General features: G+C 47.7%; 10 protein-coding genes and 1 non-coding gene across 11 annotated transcripts; 6 read left to right on the top strand and 5 right to left on the bottom strand.

The window, feature by feature from the left end:
- Window positions 1–513: 513 nt before the first annotated feature.
- Window positions 514–2,356, bottom strand: BT62DRAFT_930623 (RNA-binding domain-containing protein). The gene is made up of 4 exons (XM_043185968.1): window positions 1,954–2,356; window positions 1,804–1,901; window positions 1,446–1,749; window positions 514–1,392 (listed from the first exon to the last, which is right to left on the bottom strand). The coding sequence occupies exons 1-4, from the start codon at window positions 2,340–2,342 to the stop codon at window positions 951–953; spliced, it is 1,233 nt and encodes a 410-aa protein (XP_043041111.1). The 5' UTR covers window positions 2,343–2,356; the 3' UTR covers window positions 514–950.
- A 288-nt stretch (window positions 2,357–2,644) lies between these two features.
- BT62DRAFT_930621 (PLP-dependent transferase) lies at window positions 2,645–4,941 on the top strand. Its single transcript, XM_043185967.1, has 6 exons — window positions 2,645–2,876; window positions 2,931–3,520; window positions 3,571–3,918; window positions 3,967–4,441; window positions 4,493–4,616; window positions 4,680–4,941. Exons 1-5 carry the CDS (start codon window positions 2,694–2,696, stop codon window positions 4,595–4,597), a joined length of 1,701 nt encoding a protein of 566 aa, XP_043041110.1. The 5' UTR covers window positions 2,645–2,693; the 3' UTR covers window positions 4,598–4,616; window positions 4,680–4,941.
- Window positions 4,942–5,020: 79 nt separating this feature from the next.
- BT62DRAFT_1004366 (uncharacterized protein) lies at window positions 5,021–5,437 on the top strand (the record flags this gene model as incomplete). The annotated part of the gene is made up of 1 exon (XM_043177029.1): window positions 5,021–5,437. The coding sequence occupies one exon, from the start codon at window positions 5,021–5,023 to the stop codon at window positions 5,435–5,437; it is 417 nt and encodes a 138-aa protein (XP_043041109.1).
- A 133-nt stretch (window positions 5,438–5,570) lies between these two features.
- On the top strand, window positions 5,571–7,791 carry BT62DRAFT_784115 (asparaginyl-tRNA synthetase). Its single transcript, XM_043182271.1, has 5 exons — window positions 5,571–6,025; window positions 6,080–6,226; window positions 6,280–6,459; window positions 6,507–7,466; window positions 7,523–7,791. Exons 1-5 carry the CDS (start codon window positions 5,678–5,680, stop codon window positions 7,628–7,630), a joined length of 1,743 nt encoding a protein of 580 aa, XP_043041108.1. The 5' UTR covers window positions 5,571–5,677; the 3' UTR covers window positions 7,631–7,791.
- A 588-nt stretch (window positions 7,792–8,379) lies between these two features.
- Window positions 8,380–10,646, bottom strand: BT62DRAFT_918875 (uncharacterized protein; the record flags this gene model as incomplete). The annotated part of the gene is made up of 12 exons (XM_043184111.1): window positions 8,380–8,521; window positions 8,568–8,741; window positions 8,826–8,965; window positions 9,015–9,146; window positions 9,245–9,451; window positions 9,502–9,537; window positions 9,593–9,718; window positions 9,772–9,873; window positions 9,920–10,012; window positions 10,062–10,081; window positions 10,134–10,199; window positions 10,628–10,646. 12 exons carry the CDS (start codon window positions 10,644–10,646, stop codon window positions 8,380–8,382), a joined length of 1,257 nt encoding a protein of 418 aa, XP_043041107.1.
- A 1,012-nt stretch (window positions 10,647–11,658) lies between these two features.
- Window positions 11,659–11,739, bottom strand: BT62DRAFT_t61. Its single transcript has one exon. It is a non-coding gene; the product is annotated as a tRNA-Cys (tRNA).
- A 108-nt stretch (window positions 11,740–11,847) lies between these two features.
- On the top strand, window positions 11,848–12,243 carry BT62DRAFT_1004363 (uncharacterized protein; the record flags this gene model as incomplete). Its single annotated transcript, XM_043177028.1, has 2 exons — window positions 11,848–11,916; window positions 11,980–12,243. 2 exons carry the CDS (start codon window positions 11,848–11,850, stop codon window positions 12,241–12,243), a joined length of 333 nt encoding a protein of 110 aa, XP_043041106.1.
- A 112-nt stretch (window positions 12,244–12,355) lies between these two features.
- Window positions 12,356–14,148, bottom strand: BT62DRAFT_1074981 (uncharacterized protein). Its single transcript, XM_043179068.1, has 6 exons — window positions 14,032–14,148; window positions 13,839–13,977; window positions 13,711–13,788; window positions 13,536–13,660; window positions 13,247–13,482; window positions 12,356–13,195 (listed from the first exon to the last, which is right to left on the bottom strand). Exons 1-6 carry the CDS (start codon window positions 14,083–14,085, stop codon window positions 12,406–12,408), a joined length of 1,422 nt encoding a protein of 473 aa, XP_043041105.1. The 5' UTR covers window positions 14,086–14,148; the 3' UTR covers window positions 12,356–12,405.
- A 138-nt stretch (window positions 14,149–14,286) lies between these two features.
- BT62DRAFT_930618 (mitochondrial genome maintenance MGM101) lies at window positions 14,287–15,278 on the top strand. Its single transcript, XM_043185966.1, has 5 exons — window positions 14,287–14,598; window positions 14,648–14,795; window positions 14,846–14,974; window positions 15,023–15,100; window positions 15,153–15,278. The coding sequence occupies exons 1-5, from the start codon at window positions 14,373–14,375 to the stop codon at window positions 15,208–15,210; spliced, it is 639 nt and encodes a 212-aa protein (XP_043041104.1). The 5' UTR covers window positions 14,287–14,372; the 3' UTR covers window positions 15,211–15,278.
- A 71-nt stretch (window positions 15,279–15,349) lies between these two features.
- On the top strand, window positions 15,350–16,289 carry BT62DRAFT_1074980 (uncharacterized protein). The gene is made up of 4 exons (XM_043179067.1): window positions 15,350–15,415; window positions 15,469–15,682; window positions 15,737–15,804; window positions 15,854–16,289. Exons 1-4 carry the CDS (start codon window positions 15,411–15,413, stop codon window positions 15,933–15,935), a joined length of 369 nt encoding a protein of 122 aa, XP_043041103.1. The 5' UTR covers window positions 15,350–15,410; the 3' UTR covers window positions 15,936–16,289.
- A 1,820-nt stretch (window positions 16,290–18,109) lies between these two features.
- BT62DRAFT_966606 (uncharacterized protein) lies at window positions 18,110–21,108 on the bottom strand. Its single transcript, XM_043188829.1, has 5 exons — window positions 20,890–21,108; window positions 20,406–20,812; window positions 19,771–20,349; window positions 18,905–19,723; window positions 18,110–18,845 (listed from the first exon to the last, which is right to left on the bottom strand). The coding sequence occupies exons 2-5, from the start codon at window positions 20,697–20,699 to the stop codon at window positions 18,369–18,371; spliced, it is 2,169 nt and encodes a 722-aa protein (XP_043041102.1). The 5' UTR covers window positions 20,700–20,812; window positions 20,890–21,108; the 3' UTR covers window positions 18,110–18,368.
- Window positions 21,109–21,611: the final 503 nt, after the last annotated feature.

Here is a 21,611-nt window from a genome sequence, read left to right as displayed (position 1 = left end):
GTTCGTTTACATGGAAAGGTTGCCTACTCGCCTGTCTGGCTTGTACTTCATATCTGGACCTTCGCCCCGCCGGTAAGGTTGTGGTATCATTTTATGATGCGTGGATGCTCGCTTATGATTTCTTTACTAGGGACATTCTGCTATTGAATGCAGCTGAAATCTTTCGCGTTTGCACATTTGTACTATCGGAACTCTATCTATATACTCGATTTGGGACGATATTTTAATGACATTTTCTGAATGTGCATGGAATCAATGTTCCTTCGCCTGCTTCAGTACTGACTTAAACACTCCGGTACCTCGGTGCAGCTACTTAAATCAAAGGATACTATCACTTTCTCTTCAATACATAAAGTTGTCATGCTTTTACAGAGACTTTGCCATCGGGTCGAGCGTTGTAAACAAGGTGAAGACCTCAGTTGGTGGCGACCGCCGTCGGTGTTTACTGAACATCAAAGACGGCACTATATAACGTTCGAATGAACATGCACTTAACCACTCACCCGCATCAGCCTATTTTTTGAACTCAGATCTCAGTTGAAAATCAGGCAGTTGAAAACCCCTGATACGAGATGTCGGCTTAACTCATCAGTACTTGGGACATACAAAGAGCCCCGACGTAGCCTGAGCAAACCCTGAGCCCCGAGCCTTTTGATGCTTCATGCTGAGATGTCTTGCAGCTGCACCCAATAGATAACTGACAACAAAGTCCCCGACGCACAATAATGGCCTTTCCTGTACGACTTAGTGTCAGTGAGGTACCTACATAAAATGATGACCGCTATTGGTTGCCAGAAATAGCTATCCGCCCTTTCACTCCAGTCTGGATAATTGACCAGTGGCCGAAAACGGTAGGATGAACGAGTTCTTTGATGACAAGAATTTGAGTAAATAATGCATGCGGTTCTCCACTTTGCTGGCGTATGGCATGCAATGGTAACTTATATCATTCAGAATGTAATCTTCTTGCTGTTTGAGGTCGGGAGGATGGCAGCAGATTGTCGCTGGGCTTGTGCCAGCGCCGCTCCAGGTCTAGGTCGACTACGAGAATTAGCAGGTCCCACCCTACCTCGTCTCTCATTGCCCACAGCCGTGTTGAGATGCGGCGGCGGATGAGGATCCTCGTCTCTCTCTTTCACGGTATCCTCCTCCATCCCGGCATCCCTGACGAGCTTGCGTCCTCGGTTTGGCCCCTGACTCATTTTCGACTTGTCGAAAGGCCGTTTCCGCTTTTCTGGTGCATCTGGACCTTTTGGTTTTGACGCGCCACGCCTGACAGCATCTGCCGAAGCGTACTCGACAACGAGATCACGACCGTTCATGTGATGGTTCTTAATGTTGATCAGCGCGGCGGTGGCATTTTCGACACTCGAGAAGTCAACGAATGCAAATCTGGGGTACGGATAAGTATGAAAACTAGTGACCCACTGCGGGATGGACATTACCCTTTACATGCACCGCTGTCCTCGAAAGTGCCCATACGTATTTTCCGTATCCACGGATCTTTTGCCTCTTGCGCCTCAACCACCGCTTTGTCCTTTTCCTTCAGACTCCGATGGCCCTCGAATAATTGGCGAATAGAATCGTTGGTAGTGTCGAATCCCAAATTACCAAGAAATAATGTAGGTGCTGGAGGTTGCTTCTGTGCACGCAAAATTTTCTGTGCTGATTTTGAATGGTTTTTACCACCAGCTAACAATTTGTTATCTTCTACGGCCGGAACTGATGGTCTTCCTTCAAAATCATCACCTGGAAAAAGATGGTTCAATGAGTACCCAAGTAGATAAGTGAATACGTGCGCACCGTCTTTAATCAATAGTTTTCTTCCTATTAGATGCCTTTCAGATAGACCAATGGCTGCAGTTTTCGCTTCGGGAGACGCAAAATCGACATATGCAAAGCTATAGAACAACTTGGTCAAAACGACAAACGGGAAGACGCATAGATACGCACCCCCGGTTCTCCCCTCTCACCCCAGGTTTCGCCGACGGCTTCGTCGGCATATGTATGCGCATTACCTCTCCAACACCTTCAAAGAAGGTTCGAAGAGCATCTGTAGTCGTCTTGTATGATAGGTTCCCTACCCATACAGAATTCTGTCGTTTCCCAGAGACATCGAGTTTGGCTTTTTTAGCTTTGGAACGTTGGTCCGTTTCCGACTTTTCCTTCTTTTTCTGTCGGCGTTTTTCAGCATGAGAAAGAACGGGGTCATCGTGAGATGGTTCGTCCTCGTCAGAAGAACTGGATCCACGTTTTCGTTTAAGACGATCAGAGGATGGCGCTAGACTAGAGTTTCTCGAGCTAGAGCTAGTACTGCTTGCAGCAGAGGGCGTTGAAGACATGAAGGTGAAGGAAGAGATAAATATTTATATAAATAATATTATGACAAAAAGATTTGTGAAATCCACTGAAATCCATCCAATCTCCATCTTCACTTCGATATCGCCAGTTCATTCTACCCTGCCAGCCTCGATATCCATGCTAGATGCCAATCATATTACTCTTCCATGTCAAGGCTCAATTCTGTTGTGGATGTCTGAAATTCTGAAAGCGCCACGGCTCCGAGCTTGGTGAGTCATCTGAATTCCGATATCACTCTCAACGATGAACGTCTTTTTAAGCTCCGGTTCTCCGACAAATCTGAGCGCATCTTCCGTGTTTTTCTCTCTTTATTCAGTTCATACAGCATACCTATGATTGGAGGAATCCGGCCAGCAGCGTTAGGAGACGCAATCCCACCCAACGTTCCACATACGATTGTCTGTTCCTTACCCACCTGGCAGGACGCCATCGGCTTCGCAGAACAGGAGGAAAGAGTTGTGACTTCGCTAAAGGCGGGTTATCCCCGGCAAAAGATCCATGACTACGTGAAAGCGGTGCGTCTTCGATAGGATTAAATGGTGCCTTTGAATCTTATTCTGCTCGCGTAGCTTTGGAAAGTTTGTTCCCAAATTCACGGCATTGAAGGAGAAGAGTGCGCTCTCTCGTTTTCACGTAAATCTGTTGAAGAATGCGTGTTATACGTGAAGAAACATTCTGAGAAACCTGGAGAACCTCGTGCATGCCGTTTTGAAGTTCCCTACAAGGACGGCATAGATGTTTCTGGGTTTCCGGAGGTCTTCGCTGTATTCTTTCCTTCATCCGCTTTCACTGAGGCATCTCAGTTCATGATGTACACTGGCTCAGGGATATCGGCACGTTTCGCAGAGCTGTGCCTTGAGTGCATCCCCAACGAGTTGATTGATACTAGCACTTTCGTTATACCCCTCAGGACCGTGAATTGGCGTAGTCTGGAGTACTATCAAGCCCATAAGCCCGTTGAAACTGGATCGGAGGCCAAACGCGCCCTTCGCAGAATATTTGCCGGAGACTTGGGTGATGGGTCTGCCAACATACGAGGTGTGCCAGGCGTGTCTTCGGATGATGTATACCTGTATGCCAGTGGCATGAATGCGATCTGGCACTTGCATCTCATGATTCTCGATACCCGTCCCAAGGGGCTGAAGAGTGCTGCATTCAAGTAAGTCCTTCCTTTCTTAGAAATCACGTCTTATATCTGACAGCGAGCAGTGTTTTATATTCTCATTCTCATAATCTCATCGAAGGATGGGGGGCCGGACACCACGTGATCGGAAGTGGATCTATCGCCGAACTCGAGGCCCTGCTTGCCTCAGAGCAGATAAAAGATCCTGAGCAGCCACCGCTCGCTGCGCTCTACATAGACTTTCCCACCAACCCTATGCTCAAGTCTCCTGATGTTGCTCGTCTGCGGGAGCTCGCTGATCAGTATCATGTTCCTCTGATCATCGACGAGACTGTCGGCAACTTCATCAGCGTCCAATTGCTCCCTTATGCGGACATCGTCGTATGTAGCCTGACCAAGATTATCAGCGGGCTCGCAAATGTCATGGGTGGGGCGTAAGTGTATTTAATTGTAATCTTTTTCAAACTCATCACCGCAACTAGCCTTCTCCTCAACCCGACGTCTCCATACTACTCAGCATTCAAGGCTCGCATGGAAGAGACCTATCAGGACTTATATTTTAGTGAGGATGCTATCTGCTTGGAGGCGAACACGCGAGATATTAAGCAGCGCATTGCGATCGTGAACAAGAACGCTGAGGCTGTGGCCGACTATCTCTATGCGCGCTCACAAATGTCCCAAGGATCCTTTATCAAGCAGGTTTTATATCCCAAATATCAGGACCGTGATATCTATGAACGCTACCTTAATAAAGAATCTGGCGCAAGGCCGGGATACGGCGGTCTGCTGTCGGTTTCTTTCACTTCCCTGGCAGTTGGGAAAGTGTTTTATGATGCTCTGCGATGTTATAAAGGTATCACCTTTGGTACAATCTTCACGCTTGCTATTCCTTTCACGGAAATGTCGTTCCACTCGAATCTCAAATGGGCGGAAGAGAATGGAGTTGATCATGCCTTAGTGAGTGACTTTCCTCAGTATCATCAGCCTTGCTCAATGACAGTGTCGTAGGTACGAATAAGCATTGGAATGGAGAACTGGGAGAATTTGAAAGACATATTCGACGTCGCTCTGGCAGCTGCCGAAGATGTAGCTGCTAATGACCAGACTCAATGAGTGTCCACCATTGCCAAAGGTACTAATCTTGTTTAATTGTTCCGATTCGGGATTTGATTGATAGTATCTGTTGTTGGAGCAGGCAAGCGCACCGTTAATCGGTCCCATCTACACCCATGGACATAGGTCAATATGTACCTACATCTTTCCATTTTTCTTACTGTATCTTTACATTCCCCCCAAGTAGATATATCTCAAGCTCAACCTTATGTAGGCTTCAGATGTGTTTCTCTCACACCAAGTGCAAGTCTGAGATGTGTACTTGTTCTATGTAGTTCAACCTACAAACTACTTACATTTACCTTGGTTCCATTCTGTATAGATAAATAGATGTGTTTCTCTCACATCGAGTGCAAGTCTGAGTTCTATTCTGTATAGGTATCTTGTCATACTCATTCTGACAGGTTATTGGGCTCCACAAGAATGCCTCTGAAAGAGACCTTCGACACATTCACTTACTTCATTAGCGAACTCGACAAGCTGAAAATTGCGTATGTTGCTCTGGTACAGTGGGCTGAGTTTCTTGATCCTGTCATTGACAGCTGCCACCGTGCTACTAAACATGATGTCGTCGCCACATACTCACCTCTCTTGAATGATGTAATGGCATTTGCGAATGCTGGTTTCACGGGCGAGGAGGCAGCTCATTATATCTTACAGGGAAAAGTTCTAGGCGTGTTTTTCGGTGTTTCGTGGATTGCACACCCAGATTTTGCTAAGCGGCTACAGTATGGAAAATCTTTGGACGAAAAACTGGATATGTCTACAATACATAGGCATGGGAAAGATATAAAACCAGAAAAGAAGGGTTATACAGACTATCCATCGGCGGAGTATTAGAGAAACTATCTAGAAAGCAATGGGTCTCCAAGCTCCATGTATCCGTAGCACACATTTTTAAAGGTTTATGGCAGCGTAGTATTGCGACATCGGACCGACCTCGGGTGATATTTTCATGATTTATTTTTTTTCTATTTACTCCGACCTTCCATAATTGTATTCACTGAGTCATTCTCGACTTAACTTCGTACCTTGACTTGATACCTTTGCCTACGCGTACCATCGCGTTATACAGCCCGCATGGCTCCCATTTATGTCGATGAATCTACAGGTTCTGATACCACAGGGAAAGGCACCCCAGATCAGCCTTATCAGTCACTGGCCTTTGCGCTTTTCACACACGGCTCGTCTGACGGCTTTCTGACTCGAAAAGAGTCATCGGGAACATACGAGGAACCTACCCAGTCGTCATTGAAAAAGGCCAAGAAGAATGCTGATGGCCTAGAGAAGAAGCGCAAAAAGCAGGAGGAGCTTGCCGAGCAAAAAACAAAGGCACAGGGTGATGAGCAGGAGAGGAGGGACAAGTTGCTCGAGGAGAGCAAGAAGATTGTTCTAACGGAGGATGCGTCGTTGCCTTCGACTAAGAAGGTAGTCTGTCTGCGCTTTACTCTCCGTTTACGTCTCATTTAAGTTCGTGATCAGGCAAAGATATCCCAGCTATCTGAACTACGTTCTCAACGCGTCCGTGTATTTGGATGGGTTCACCGATTGCGATCCCAAAAAGGTATTATATTCTTGGTCCTCAGAGATGGGACTGGATATCTACAGACCGTTCTTTCGGGTGTGGTCGTGCGTGTGTTCTATCTGTCGTATGTGAGAATTCATCATTAATTAAATTGCAGAGTCAAACATACGATGCCTTGACACTAACACTGGAGTCATCAGTCGAGCTTGCCGGCACCCTGCAAGTCGTCCCAGAAGGAAAGACTGCACCGGGCGGACATGAACTCATCGTTGACTACTGGAAAGTCGTTGGAGCTGCCCCAGGAGCTGACGATGCGTTTACCAACCGCTTAAACGAGGTATATTCCCCTTTTCATTTGTTGTTATGGGCTCTGATTTTTCTCAGAAATCTGACCCATCTATCCAAGCTGATCTTCGTCATTTGGTCATTAGAGGAGAGACCGCCTCATCTGTTCTTCGGCTCCGTGCGCACCTACTCAGCGCCTTCCGTGACTTTCTCGTTAGACATCACCTCCTCGAAGTAACTCCGCCTTGTCTTGTGCAAACTCAAGTCGAGGGCGGTGCTACACTCTTCAGCTTAAACTATTATGGCCAACCCGCCTACCTCACACAAAGTTCCCAACTGTACCTCGAAACGTGTCTTCCTAGTCTCGGGGACGTATTCTGTGTCCAAGAAAGTTTCAGAGCCGAGAACAGCCACACGAGACGGCATCTGAGCGAGTACACCCATCTTGAGGCTGAGCTCGCGTTCCTCAGCTTTGAAGATCTCATGGATCACATCGAGGCGGTCACCTGTGAGACTGTTGATCAGCTTCTGGCCAACCCTGTCTCTGCGGGCCTCATTCAGCAACTTAACCCCGGATTCAAAGCTCCAGAACGGCCTTTCAAGCGCATGTCGTACTTTGATGCTATTGCATGGCTTGTCGAACATGGGATTAAGCGCGCAGCCGAAGATGCAGAGGGGAATGTAATCCTCGATGAGTCGGGCCAGGTAAAGATGGTGGACCATATAGTCGGAGATGACATTGCGGAGGCCGCAGAGAGACAGATGACGGACATCATTGGGACGCCGGTATTCCTGCATTCATTCCCAGCTGAACTTAAGGCGTTCTATATGAAGAAGATACCAGCCGAGGAGGGCGCGAAAACTGTGTACACGGAAAGTTGTGATTTGCTAATACCGAACGTCGGTGAGGTCGTGGGTGGATCAATGAGGATTTCTGATGTGGAGGAGTTGCTGGCGGCATATAAACGAGAAGGGATTGATCCAGCTCCATATTACTGGTTCACTGATCAGCGTAAATATGGAACTTGCGAGCATGGCGGGTATGGATTGGGAGTAGAGGTATGTTTGATCTATAGTCTTGCATCCAATACCCGATATTGACGTTGTGTGTTTAGCGATTCCTTGCGTGGCTTGCGAACAGGTTTACAGTGAGAGAGTGTTCCTTGTACCCGAGGTTTGTGCCTCTGTCTTTTGTAGTATACAAGGCTCATGGTGCATCGTAGGTGGCCTGGACGTGCTACACCCTAAACGTTGTGTGACATTGTAGAAGTTGTTCTGCTAGACTTGATGGCAATGGTTTGACTATTGAACTTGTGCCTGTTGGATGCTAGACTACGTAATGGGTCGAGCCATTTGCTTGGATCTGATGTTTCTTCCCCCCCACTTCCTGCGTATCGGACCAGAGTGTGACTCTTACGTGCATTGTTAGGCCTGCATTGTCCTACCTCGGCTTTAGTGTCACACGTTACGTAGCAGCATCATACGTTAAGCTTGCGAGATGTGGACTCAAACGGTTAAATAGCGAGAAGCAGCTTCACGTTCTTGATGCGGCACCAAATCTTCGTTCGATCTGCTGACTTCATCTGCCCGTGTATATGTGCTGATATTTGGGAGACTAATTCATGTACATGGATCGCATGCCAAAGGACTACAGTATGTTCCGGAATCAAGCGTTATAAAAGAAGAAAGGTTGCCATAGCACGTTTATAGCTTTGCCCTACCGAAACAGGTCTCATGTAGTCAAATTAACTATAGACCTACAGTAAATAGAAACCAATTGCATCTTCGTCCCCAAGTGCGAAATACAGTGTACGCGTCTCAAACGCCAAAAAAGTGGGAGTATGGAGCCGGAGGAAAATTAAGTGCATTCGATAACAGGGCATCCCTAAGGGAATTTTAGATGCGTACGAGCAATATGATGGTGTTCGTATTGACTGACCGGTCGTACGAAGGTCCAATAATGGAGTGTCAGTCAGACACGCGAGTAGATTACTTCCATGTAAACATGTAGAGCCATCTTTGCTCGTAGGCATTCAACGCGTGTGTATCTAAAAATTTTGTTACCGCTCTTGTAGAGACGATATAAGCTCTGCGTCCAATTTTCTTCGAGGCGCCTGTTAATGGAAAGATAAGAATCGCAGCAGCAAGAGTACAAAATACACGGATCCAATCTCGCCCATCCACGCAAACATCAACAATAATTTGCCATGAATATTGAGATGGAAGTCAGTTGCACGGGCTGTCCAAGACTCGCGCGAGCCATAATCTTCAACGCTTTCCAGAGATAGGCGTTCGCGAACAGCTGTCTGGAATTGCTGTGCAAGCCAAGTAGCGCTGAGAGGTATGGGGTATATGGCTAGTGGTATTTCCGGATGAAATCACCACCCCTGATGAAGCCGATGAGCAACGAACACGGACCAGAAAGAACTTCCGTACTTGTATGGGCTAAACATAGAGTCTGGGTAACATGTTGCAGAAAGAACGATAGCGACGATGCCATCTTTCAGTGCCCAATCAATGGTTCTGATAAAGGTTGGCATGTATCGTATTCCCACAGCCTGTGCAAGCATACATATTTTCGTCTGAAAGCTGTACTAGGGAGCACACCTCGACCATCTCCAGGGCAATACAGGCGTCAAAGGCCTTCTCGGAGGCATGCTTTTGTAATCCATTAAATGAATGCGAATTTGGGACTAAATCCCGCTTTCTTGACTCGTTCCTCCGCCAGAGCCTTTTGCTCTACCGATAACGTTAAAGAGTCGACTGTACATCCCATTTCAGCCGCCTTCAGAAGTAGCAAGAGTCAATATCCAGTAACGGATTAGGAAATCATTCACATCGCGATAGCGAGACTTCCCCACCCACTCCCTATCTCCAACAGCCGGTGCCCGGGCAGAAGCTTTGCTCAGTATATATCCAATCTTATGTTCCTGAGCGCGCTCAAGGTCACCAAGAGATCTTTGTCCAGCCAGATCACCCCGGACGCCACCTTCTTTGTCACTCCAGATGGGGCAAGAATATTGCATCTCTTGACTGAGAAAAGCCTAATTTCGCATTCACAAAGAGACCAATGCAGAGAAACACCTGCAGTTACCTTGTACAAGTCGTTTGCAGCATCATATCCTGCAACCTGGAAGAAGGAATTGTGCGAATGTAAACCTGATACAGTCCAAGAAAAAGCGTACATTGAGAATTGATTGACTCAAACCATGGTACAAGAAGCGATGTATGACTATGCGGTCTAGGATAGACTTGACCTTGTAAGTTAAAGTCCATACCCCGCTCATATGGGGGAAATTGTCGATATAGATCTAGTGTTGCGAGATCAAACACTTAATTATTGGTAAGAGACGCGCAGACCCACATTCAACACGTCTTTCATAGAAGGAGAGTTTACTTCATCATTCATGTATGCCTCTGAAACTGTGATGCGTGGTGAGTGCGCGACGCATACGAAGGGAAGGAACTAACATCAACATCACATCAACATCATATAGAAGATAAACTCGAACCCAAAAGGTTTCGTCCTTGATGACAAGCTTTCCCTCGCGAATCGGAGCGCAATAGCCTGTAGAACTTGCTAGATTGCGTGTACCACAAATTGCCTGGTAATTCCATCGCAGTCATTGAGTTCTAGCAGTTCCGCCTGGATACCGTAATGACAGTAGAACGAGCTGCTGAGAAAGGTTCGCACACATGTAGATCAGGACAGTAATAACCACATACCAAAGGCGATAAAAGTAGATTCGATGGTCACAGAGAAACCAGATATTTCGTCTTTCGGGCTCGCGCCTTGTATGACAGTTGAAGGTACCGTGTAAAGAATCGGAAGATGAGATAGTACCAAACGCCTCTGGCGTCCCGAACCGGTTGGCTTTACAACGTCGGTTCCGCCAGACTAGCTCTACTGTTCACTGATAACGCTCCTCCAAAGGCGCCTAGTCTGCTGTCTAAATTTAATGTTTTAACAACACTCAGGATTTGCTTTGCCACTAGCCTCACCAGCGGCCATTTCTAGCTACCCCTTTTTCTTGGATCCAGATCTCTTGATCATCAGCAACTCTTTGTATTCGGGGCCGTGTTCGTCATGCAGGGGTTTCTACTACAATGTTACAATCAGGCCTACCGCATAGTCGTGATATGACAACACGGCAATGTGATACCACGGGCGCTGGAAGTCAGGCTGATGTCCATCTCTTCAACAGATGGAAAAAACTTACTAATCCTTTCCTCCGTCATGATTTGTATATGGAGCCTATGAGCAAACTGAATACTTCTACCACTAATTGGAAGAGCGCTGTTTCTCTTCAACTGAATAATGCTCCCCTGTGCATGTCAGTTTTCTGAAATGTTACAAATTAGGATCCAGAGTTGACAATTCTCGAGGTGAACCGTGACCATTCAGAGTCATACAGGTATAGAACATCGAATTGCCTCTGGGCGACATAACGAGAGCTTCTTGAGAGCGTCCTTCTGTGAACGTGCGAAATAAATCAGCCTCCACCGCTGGTAGTACTTACGTTGGTTGCCTTGAATCCCAGATACTGTTTGATATTGCCCCATCCAGAACACCTTAGCTAAGTTTGGGTCCGCTTGCGCACTCCATCTCACCAGAGGAAGAAAAGTCTTCTATCTCTCTGTGGCATACCATCATGTCCCTGGCATATATTTTGATATGTTCATGGCATCAGCGTTTTCCCAGCTCTAAGAGCAACCTGACCAAGCAGATCCTATTTTCGTAGCGTGCTGAAGTTACAGAAGAATCAAGGGTCCTGACGGACCCTTTTCACCTTGGAGTGATGCAGCACTGAATGATAACACTTTTTTCTCTGCCTCTCCTATGATGCACTGGCACCATTTTTGTCCTAACATAACATCAACAGCGGGTCATCCAAGTTCAGGAATATAGTCGATTAGACCATTGAATAGCTTGTTTTGATAATGATGTTAAGCACACGCTGCACAGTGTGAATCAGGTTGGACTCTAGACAATATGGGTGGTGTAGTAAATCTGCAGCCTGCGACATCAGGTCTATAACCGTTCGTTTACCAGTACTGAAGTTACATAACAGACGATAACAATAACCCCACCCCCAAAGCTTATTGTAGTGTTTAATGCAGCCCGATCACTCTCTTACACCCAGCATCAGACATGTTTCCAGGAAGACGAAGGATCTTCGGTGGTACGAATTTCGAATTTCGAAAGCATAATAAAAATAAGAATACGTGCCATGGAGGATCGACAACGCTAAGACCCCAGCGTGACTCGAACACGCGACCCCGAGATAAACATTACTGCAATCTCATGCTATAACCACTTAGCTATGGAGTCACATCCACTGTGCGATATATTAACCTCAAATGGTCCTGAGGTTCACTTTTTCGTTTGTTATGATCTTATCTGCCGATACTTACTCTGAGTTCGCTACCACCTTCAATCATGGAAGGCTGGTCAAAAAAATACGTTGACCCGCGCAAAGTCGCCAAATCCTACAGACCCAAAGCCGGGGTACGTTTCATCATTCCATCTCTTATCTTGTATCGCTGGTCCTCAGGTAAGAACACAACACAGGCTATGTCCCCCGGGCTCAAACGCGCTCGCGAACCCTTTCGTATACCAAACGCTTTGACGGGGTTTGTCTTGGGTGCATTCGCCGTAGGGGTATACTCGTATTCAATATACGCTGTGAAACAAGACGAGTTCGAAGACCTCGATGATGAGGTCAAGTCACGCGCAACATCACTGGCGAGAGTGAATGCTGGGCATCTAACGGAGGAAGAGGAGAAAGGGCTCATGGATGCTGCGATTGAGACTGTTGTTACTGGGAAGAAGTAGAACCTATGTGGTGACGTTACAACTGGGTGCACGGCGGAATCATACAGTGTGTTTATAATCACGTTAATGCTCTTACTTCTCTCTACAGTGCTCTCCTGTTCATGAAATATTCCAGAGAAAAGATGGGGTATCCCAAATGCGATACATATAGCTACACGAAACCTATCCCAGTCCCCAGACACCCACCCTCCGAACACCTTCCACCAACGCATCGACATTCCCCAACATAGTACCAAGAATTTCCTTCTTTTCTTCAGTTGTCCGAACCTTCTCCACGACTCCGGTCCTCTTAGGACTCGTGTCAAGAACAAAGGCCGAGCCCAATCGGCATCTTGTAGTTGTTTGAGACACACTTTTCCCCGGATGAGGTCGCAAGAGGCTCGTATTTGCAACAGAGCTCGCTGTGGGCCTTTGGGGACTCTCAGGTACGAAATCGAGGTCCCGCTGCAACATGTACAGAGACTTTGGCCTGAATACTGGTGGAGGAATATTGACTGGCGTATTTGATACAGGTAAAGGGTCGGCCGTCGTCTTTGTTGGGGATGACTGTACAGAAGACACGGCAGTCGAGGCTGAGGCAACAGACGACGTCGATGAAAAGGATTCAGCAGAACTGGTGGATGTTGACCGGGACGTTTGACCTGAACAGAAGGTGCTGGAGCTCACAGAAAGGGTTGTACTTCCAGAGCTCGTTGTGAACCCAGATTGAGAGGTAGATGCTGCACTCCCAGAACTAGATGAGAAGGAGTAAGTGGAGGAGCCATAACATGACATGGGACGCGTCGGCTTCCCGTTGATGTATGGTTTTTTCGGTCGCAAGGATGTCGTAGCAACAGGTGTCACCGGAGTTGTGGTGATGGGCGGCACTGATGTAGGGTGCTTCAAAGCACCAGTCTCTGCAGAGGGACTCTCGTCCAGCAGGTAGAAGTATAGGAATTCTAAGCATTTCATTCTAATTTTCGGATGTCAAATGCTTGCCGGCGACTACATGGATATGACATACCTAACTTCACGAGGAGTCCCAGCGCGTTTGAGAATTTTGACAATAGCCTGGACTCCATTGCACTCTTCAAACGAGCGCAGAGCAACAGAAGAGTCGACTAATATACAAAGGAGGGCGTCCATGACAATGGATGAGAGTGGCGCTTGTAATTCGCGGGATTTGAGAAGAGAGCCGGACGAGTTTGGATCTGATGGACAAGATGCGCGACGTGAAGTCACGAGTAGATCAATGAATATCTTTTAACGCCTATCAGACTTAATTGCCATCAGACTCGTCCACGATGACGCACCTCCACGGGGTATTTCCGACCAAGATACGTTTTGCTGGGAGGGTGCAACATGACAATGCCTTGAATAAGAGACAAAGAAAGTGAGAGTTGGTCCAAGAGTTGAGATATTTGAATGCTATCATTGTCTGTTCCCTTCATCAGTCACGAACTAGTGTAAGACGGTAGAAGTACCGACCGTCAGGTACTCCCCTATTTAAGAGGGTTTGAAGTTCAGCTGAAACTTCTGCTATCCATGGCATTAACCGTAGTGGTACTGTATGCAGATCAGCAAACAAGAAGGAAACAGACCAACATGATACCCACTATTACACTCAAATGTGTGCTGTAGAGCCAACAAAAAGTCAAGGATTTCTGATTCTTTCTGAACACAGATCGACAGTTGATGCTCTAGGCGCTGCAGGGCAGTTGTTTTACCAGTATATGCCGTACGAGGGGACAAAATCTGTCAAAACGCGAAGTCAACAGGCTGTCATTGGTGCAGAAAGACAGCACTCGCATCGTCCAAAGAGTCTTGAATAAGGGTTCGCATGTCCATCAGTTGATCATCCATGGTGCATGCGGCCGTAAAATGAGTGGCAGAAGCTGGATGCGAATTTGAAAAGTTGAAATTTGCCTCGAAAGGGCTTTGTGGGAGCTTGTTTGTTAAATGTAGTTTCGCGACTGGATCACGTGCAGACATAGGGTTAGGGTCTGACAGTCGCTTTTTCTTTGTTTCAAAATTGTAAATTCTGTCTCAACAGTACCACAATGGCCAGCCTCGTTCGGAGTGTTTTGACCAACCAGTCGCGCTCACTTCGGGGACTAGGTCTCAGGTCTTCGCTTGCCTTGTCAAGAACGATGTTGCGAACTCCCAGGTTTGCTGGCTTTGCAACCGCGAGCGAAGACGTGGAGGCAGAGATCCCTCCACAGCCGAACGATGCCCCAGTGCCTTTTGGTGGTGAAAAGGAAGGTCAAACCGATTGGTCCAAAAGTTACTACGGCCTCTCCCAGCAGGCTTTCCCCAAAGAGGCTGCCGATATCCTTCTTGCGCCTGTGGAGCCCCTCGACGTAGAATGCAAGCCAGGTGAGTTGTTTTTGTTTTTTGTTGCGCCTGCTCATCTCTTTTCGAACAGATGGCCTTCTTTACCTTCCTGAAATCAAGTACCGTCGCATTCTGAACAGGGCGTTCGGTCCTGGTGCATGGGGTTTAGCGCCTCGCGGTGAAACTAATGTCAGTGCGAAAATTGTCAGCCGGGAATACGCTCTCGTGTGCCAAGGGCGGTGCGTATGCGCGTCTTCTGGAGGTTCCTTTCCTAAACATTTTCATTCAGACTCGTCGCCATCGCTAGAGGCGAACAAGAGTATTTTGACGTCAACGGAGTCGCCACGGCTACCGAAGCGTGCAAGAGCAATGCCTTGATGCGCTGCTGCAAGGACCTAGGAATTGCTAGTGAACTCTGGTGCTTTTTTTCACAATCAGATATAGTCAGATTTATAATGCTGCTCAGGGATCCTCGCTTCATTCGCGAATTCAAAGCTAAGTACTGTGTTGAAGTCTTTGCCGAGCATGTCCCGACTAAGAAAAAGTTCGTACCGTGCTCTTATCTCCTGGGACATTTCTAAGGCATCCAAATTCAGGAAGAAGTTGTGGAGGCGCAAGGATGCCCCCAAGTTGGCTTACCCTTACCAAGAGTAAACGTATAACCAGTCCGATGTACAGGCATTCGTAATAATGCTACTATGTCTCTTGCACCCCACTCCCATATCTATGCATAATTTTTCATACATTGGTGAAAATAATAAGAACAAACCTCGTGTAGATACCGGGAGCGTTGCTTCGGTTTGTCCGGTGACCACCAATAATCTTTCGTTCACAACGTCGGTTATCTTTGAACGATGTGGTCAGTGTCCTTCGCCCAACGCGCACCTACTGTCTTACACCTCTCGTCATCAGCAAACACATTCTAAACGCGCAAGTTTCCATCCGAGCGCCCTGCTGCAAGAAATGGTTCGACTGTTCCGACTGTCACGCTGAATCCGAGGCGCATCCACTGGCACGGACGACCGAGATGGCGTTTATATGCAAAAAATGCAAGAAGGCTTTCCGTAAAGACATGACAAGCTACGAGGAGAGTGACGAATATTGTCCGCATTGTGATAATCATTATGTGCGTTTGAATCCCATGGATACGGATTTGTTGATAGCATTGGATTACGTGCAGGTCATTGAAGCAAAGACGCCGCAAGCGATTGTCGGTGTAGAGGGTGATGATGCTAGGGTGGATGCTAGGTACGCTCATATTGGTCTTCGCTGATGCTAGCGCTGACTTTGAAATTAGAATGCTAAAAGACGATCGGGTGAAGCAGACAAAGAATCGGACCATCTTTTCTCGAGATGATTTCGAGGACCGGCTAGGATGAACGTGGATAACGATTTTTCCGTCGTCTGAGAGTTAATTCATTCTAAGTTATGTCATCACAGCTAAGCACTTCATTCACCGACATCATACGCGACGTCAAAAACTTATATCTCACAATCCTAGTTCCACTGTTGCTGTTCTAGCGAGATCCTTTTTAACCGACGCGCAAAGAGTACATCGTTGTTCGTTGATGCAGTTCTAGAAAGACGTCCCTAAGCACATGTCGCTAATGAGCCAATGTTGTTTCTCTCGTCGTAAGAGGCATTCAAAGCATTTCTCAGAGTATCTTCCATTAGCTGATATACATTCCTATGTACTGTCTTATCAATCTATCGGCGAGCTTGCAATTGTTGTCTACAAATGAAAAGAACGATTTGGAATTTCTGTAACCGAAGCTTATATCAATCCCGCGAAGAGGAATCAAGTTCTCAAGACAGCCACATTAAACTGTTACATGCTGCCAATGATTTTCTGTCCACAGCAAAAGAGACCGATGAATTTTCAGTGTCAGACTACCGAAAGGGCTGTTCCACTAACTGTCGGCCTTCTGGATCCGAATATTCCTTCCTCACTTCTCTGAGGCTGCCGATAGTGCTCCGACATCGTCCTTGTGGGCTTTCTGTTGCTTAGTCCTGAAGCAGGGGTCGATGACTTTAGGCATTAAAAATGATCCATCCCCGTCTCTCTGTTCCAACGTAATGAACTAGCTTCTTCAGAAATGATGCACATGCTTACTGTCTGTCGAAGGCTTGTCAATGCCACGACTTTGTGAAACCCATGGCGTCCACCATAATCTTTTGTCTACATGCAGACGTTTAACCGAAGCGAAAGCTGAGGCACATACGTCCGTTGGTTTGGAACTCATCTATATTCGCACTAGCTTTGTTTCTCGCTCCTCGCTCCTCATCCCCTTCCCCGTAAGAGGGTATTGCATTAGCAGAAAAAAAAAGTGCGAAGGTCGGCGTTGATCATATAGGTTTGGAGAGGAGAGAGCGGCGTCGTAGGTATGAGAATCAATCGCAGGAACCAACCTTTCGATTACTGCAGAAAATTGCGACTTGACATTGTCCTTCTTGCTACTCTCCAGAGAATTTCAAGAGCTCGGTGCGTACTAGTTGTTTCTCGCTGATTGCAGAAATAATGGGAGCCTCTCTTTATTTAGTTTCATCTGGACCCCGAACCGTTCTCGCAGTAAATCATTTTGGAAATGTCAAGCCGGTATGAGTTTATCCACTATAGTCGTTATGAAACGGAACACCATCTCTTCTCTTTTATGAAGGGTCTGGATTCTCTAGCAGCAAAATACTAAGCGGCTACGGATCTCTTACAATATCGGCTTGCTATCTACTCCGTATGGGTCCTTCTTGCTCCATACATAATCCCGATAAAAATAATTGCTCTGTCTCACTCGAGAGACGGGCCTGGATTCACCTTGGTACGAGCTAAGAGAAGGGCCGGCATACGTATCATTCTATCCAAGTCTGCCCCGTATAGGTATACCTCCCACTCACTAAAGCTGATCGCCGAAACCGGAAATGGTAAAGCAAGAAGCCCAGTTCAAACAAAGGGACACGAAGGACGGCCTCAGCTCATCTCTACTACTACTCAGGTGGAATCTTGATCCGCCTCAAATATTTTAGACAGCAGTACAAATACTGCTGTCTACCAATTTTGAGCTTTGCATCCGGCAAAAATGAACCCCCCTACCCTCATCTTCTTCTAACTTCGTGAATTTGTAACACCGCAGGGGGTACTTCAGCGTTCGAGCTTCCTCCTAGCAACTCACGCTCTAGACTCTGAGGAGGACCGATCCATGCCCTTGGCTGTCCAAATCTGAGGTAAAGCTAATTCGACGTGACACCACGTTTCAACCAGCAAGTACGCAGAAAGCGGAAAGCATAATTTTTGAAGCGCAGTATTCGTTGCCGCTATTGATGAAGAAGAACTTGCCAAGTGACTCAAACCGCCTAACACGAAACAAGATCTGGGGATAAGGCGAGCCAGTGAACTGGGGCTCGGAGGAGTTATGGAGATCCCCGTTCATCTGAATCTGGTCCAGACTCTTTTTCTTCCAACAATCATATTAGTATCATTTCGCACAGTATATGCCCTCGTTCAAGGGCGGATCACTAGACGTTCTTAGTGCACTAAAGTTTCAAGCAATGATGAATGGGAATCATTTCATATCATAGATGATCATTATCATTTTCATTCATTCGTTTCTAATCAGACGGCGTGCGGCGACCTGAGGATTACGAACTATGTAAGATGGGGAGAACAACAACAAAGAGCGTGTCTGCAGAGAGGAGTGATATAAAATAATGCAAGCATAGAAAACCAGATGGATGGGAACGTAAGAGATAGACTGAGCAGATGGAATACACATATAACAACCGAGTACCAACGAAAGAATGCAAGGGGAAAAATCAGTCAGTCAATCAGCTTCCTCCATCTCTGCCTCCTCCTGAACCACCCCAACCTCATACTCACCACATACATCCCATCGTGAGCCATCCGCAGCAGCCGACACATACTTGACGAATCGCATTACACGCTCGTCCCTCAAAACCAGTAGCAGGCGGTTAAATCCAGGCTGCACTGTCAGTAGTGTACTGTCTTCCTCATCTTCGTCCTCTTCATCCTCTGGGGGCCCACTCTCGTCAGCATCCATTGGAATTGGATCGGGGCTACCATGTTTCCCATTCGGACTACCGTTGTTAGCCGGGCTTTGTCCTCCATTGCCATTGGCTGCTGTTGCTGCCGCCGAGCCACCGTTAGTGTTGGTAGAACCGTTCCCAGCGCCGCTCGAGTCTATCGTCCAAGCGGTCCCATTAAGAACAGCCGACTTTTTGTACGTGCCGGCACGATAAACGGCCGGGTCGTCCTCTTCATTATGTGGAGCCATGTAGCACTATATGATAGAATGATGTTCATTAGAAAGGAAATTAATGGAAGGAAAATTTTTATTACCTCCCAACCACCCCACTGGCTAGCGGCCCACCCACGAAGCTCCTTCCCTCTTCCTTTGCCAACCCTTCCTCTCATGTCATCATCTTCGTTTTCCAATGACTCGGGCGTCAGTCCAAGCACCACATCCAATCTAGCCTCGTTTTCCTCGCTCGTCGCAAGCGTATAATCTAACCCGGGCCTAAACCGCCTCGCTTCGACATTATGTCTCAACGGGAGAAGTTTAGTCACGCTTGCCATCCACGCTCGCAAAGCCTGGGACGGGAACAATTCATCTTGGAGGACCCTGAGGATCTCAGACGGTGAAGGATGGGCGGAGAGTGGGGTGACGGACGTAACAGGAGCAGAGGGAGAGGGCGGGAGAAGAGTGCAGTACCGCCACTTGTGCGGAGGTCCTTTGACGGTCCAGGCGCTATTGGATTCGGCAACGAGCGGTGCTTGGCCATTGGTGGCCCCATGGGGCATATGTGTCGTTGGGTTCGACGACGCCGGGAGGTTGACACCAGAGGAGTGTGGTGGGACGCGCCCCATTCGTTCGGGACCAAGGCCGTCCGTCGCATCAAGATCCCGTAGACGTGGCTCGAGGGCTTCGGCGAGATCATTCTTAAGGAAAGAGTGCAATTCCAACGACGACTCTTCGACGAAACGAGAGGCGAGGGCTTTCATGGTGCGAGACTGGAGGTAGACGGGGTTGAGATATTCACGAAGGAAAGATATGTGTTCCTCGGATAACGGTTGGTCTGTTAGCTGAGGAAGTCCGTCAGGCAGCGGTGAGGATGTCGGTGTGTCTGTGTACGGTCTAAAGATGGTAGAGGTAGAAGCCTGTGGAGAACATCAGCGGTGTACAGAACATAGAGGAGAGCACTAACCAACTGCTCTCGTGAGCTCTTGCCCTCAGCAGTGAGTAGTTTGGGATCATAGCCTTCCTCACCCTCCTGGGCAGCATGGAACCAGCCGCTAATGCTCAAGCGCTCCCTGCCATCCTCGCCTTCTCCGCCAACGACAACTTCTTCGACAGAATGGAAGCTGCGACCGGGCTGGACCTCGAAGAAGATGAACTGATTCCAACTTGGTGGGATCATTTTCCCCGGTACAGGCAGCGGTTCCAGGTTGCCATCAGCAGATTCCTTGACGGGATAGAGTTCAAGAGCGCCTCCCCAGTCCTTCTGCCAGAGTTGGTAGTTGGGCAGGGGCATGTACAGAATGTAGGAAACGCGTCGGCTGCCAATGACATCGTCATGATTGAGGAGATGGCAGCCTTTCGTGTACGAATTGACCGACATGTCCTGCTTCTTACCGGACAGAGGCCCGCAGCCAGTGACGGTTCGAAGGAAAGAACGAAATGCATTAGAGTAGAGCGCATCGCGGAGTCTGAGGAGATTAGGTAGGAGGGAGATTTGAGAGGAGGTAAGGTAATTGAGCGAAGCAAGGTCCCCAGTCTGATTTACCTGTGGAGGAACGGGAATGATTAATGAAACCGGCGCATATAGTCAATGAAACAAACCTTGTAAATGTCAGTCTCCTTCTCTGTGAAGCTCAGCTCGCTAAGACACTCATCCTTGACATTCTTGAGCAGGTCGTCCTGGAAAAGCTTCTCGACCATGGCGTAGTGAAACGGGGAGCTCTCGAGGTAGGAGGTGTGAAGTCTCGATATATTGGCATGGTCGAAGAGATCCGTCGCAAAGGCAGAAACTGGGTCCTCAATTGCAGTTCCGTTATTGGGATGTTGGGTCTTGAGCCGCTTCAACAAGGATACAGTGTCTGATTGGTCTGCAGACGGCGATCGAGGGCGCGCCATGGCAGTTTTTGGAGGTCGAGAGCGTACTCGTCCAGTGGAATTAGGCGGTCGCTGTTGGTAATAACGGTGGCGGATTGCCCACTAAGTTGGGTTGGTTGCGGTGGGTCGAGTGCCTGTAAAGAAAGGCGGCAAGGTCGTCATCAGTACGGGGACGAGAATGCGGGGAAGGGTAAATGGGCCATCGACTGACCCAATAATGGTGAAGGCGGCAGAACAACGAGGACGGGGAACGGGAACAAAAGGCAGATATATGTTGATGCGCAAGATATATGCCTCGAAAGGATTTGGAACGAAAATGGTAGAAAAATGCAAGTTGAAAAATTGGCCGGCAACCAGGTGATGGCCGGTTTAGGAAGGTGGGAGTCTCGACTGGATCTCGGCCCTGTTTGGACCTGGCTGTACCTGCCTCTGACGATTCGTATTTGAAGTCTATACCCGTTCATACCTCGCATCCTGTAGGATCCAGAGGGGGTAATACCACATGTTTGCCGTGTAACCTCCCGGACTTTATAGCAAAGGTATCACAAGTATTGCAAGATTCAGATCCGTGTCCACATCCAATTCTATACAGTTCCTTGGTTCGTTGATGAACCACTAAGAGCTAGTTTTACCGTGGACTGGCCTAACCTGGGCTCACTACAAAATGAACTCACTTTGACGCCCACTACAAATACTTACTTGATCCTCCTCTACACGCAAGCCCCCGTTGCCGTCAGAGTCGAGATTCCCGGTCCTCCAAATTTTCCTCTGCTTCCTGTTTCCAGATTGGTTCCCTTCGCTCCCACCAACTTGTCCAATCATCGACCACCTGCGTCGCTGCTATTGGCTGATATCTCCCGTCGGTCTCCCTTCCCGACTGGGGCTTCAATCCCGACTCGCCGAGCTGCATTTTAGTGCGTGTCTGGACCCTTG

The sequence above is a fragment of the Guyanagaster necrorhizus genome (genome assembly GCF_019112545.1).
Source record: "Guyanagaster necrorhizus MCA 3950 unplaced genomic scaffold BT62scaffold_9, whole genome shotgun sequence".
NCBI classification, from domain to species: Eukaryota; Fungi; Basidiomycota; class Agaricomycetes; order Agaricales; family Physalacriaceae; genus Guyanagaster; species Guyanagaster necrorhizus.
This window is presented reverse-complemented; position numbering and strand designations above follow the sequence as displayed.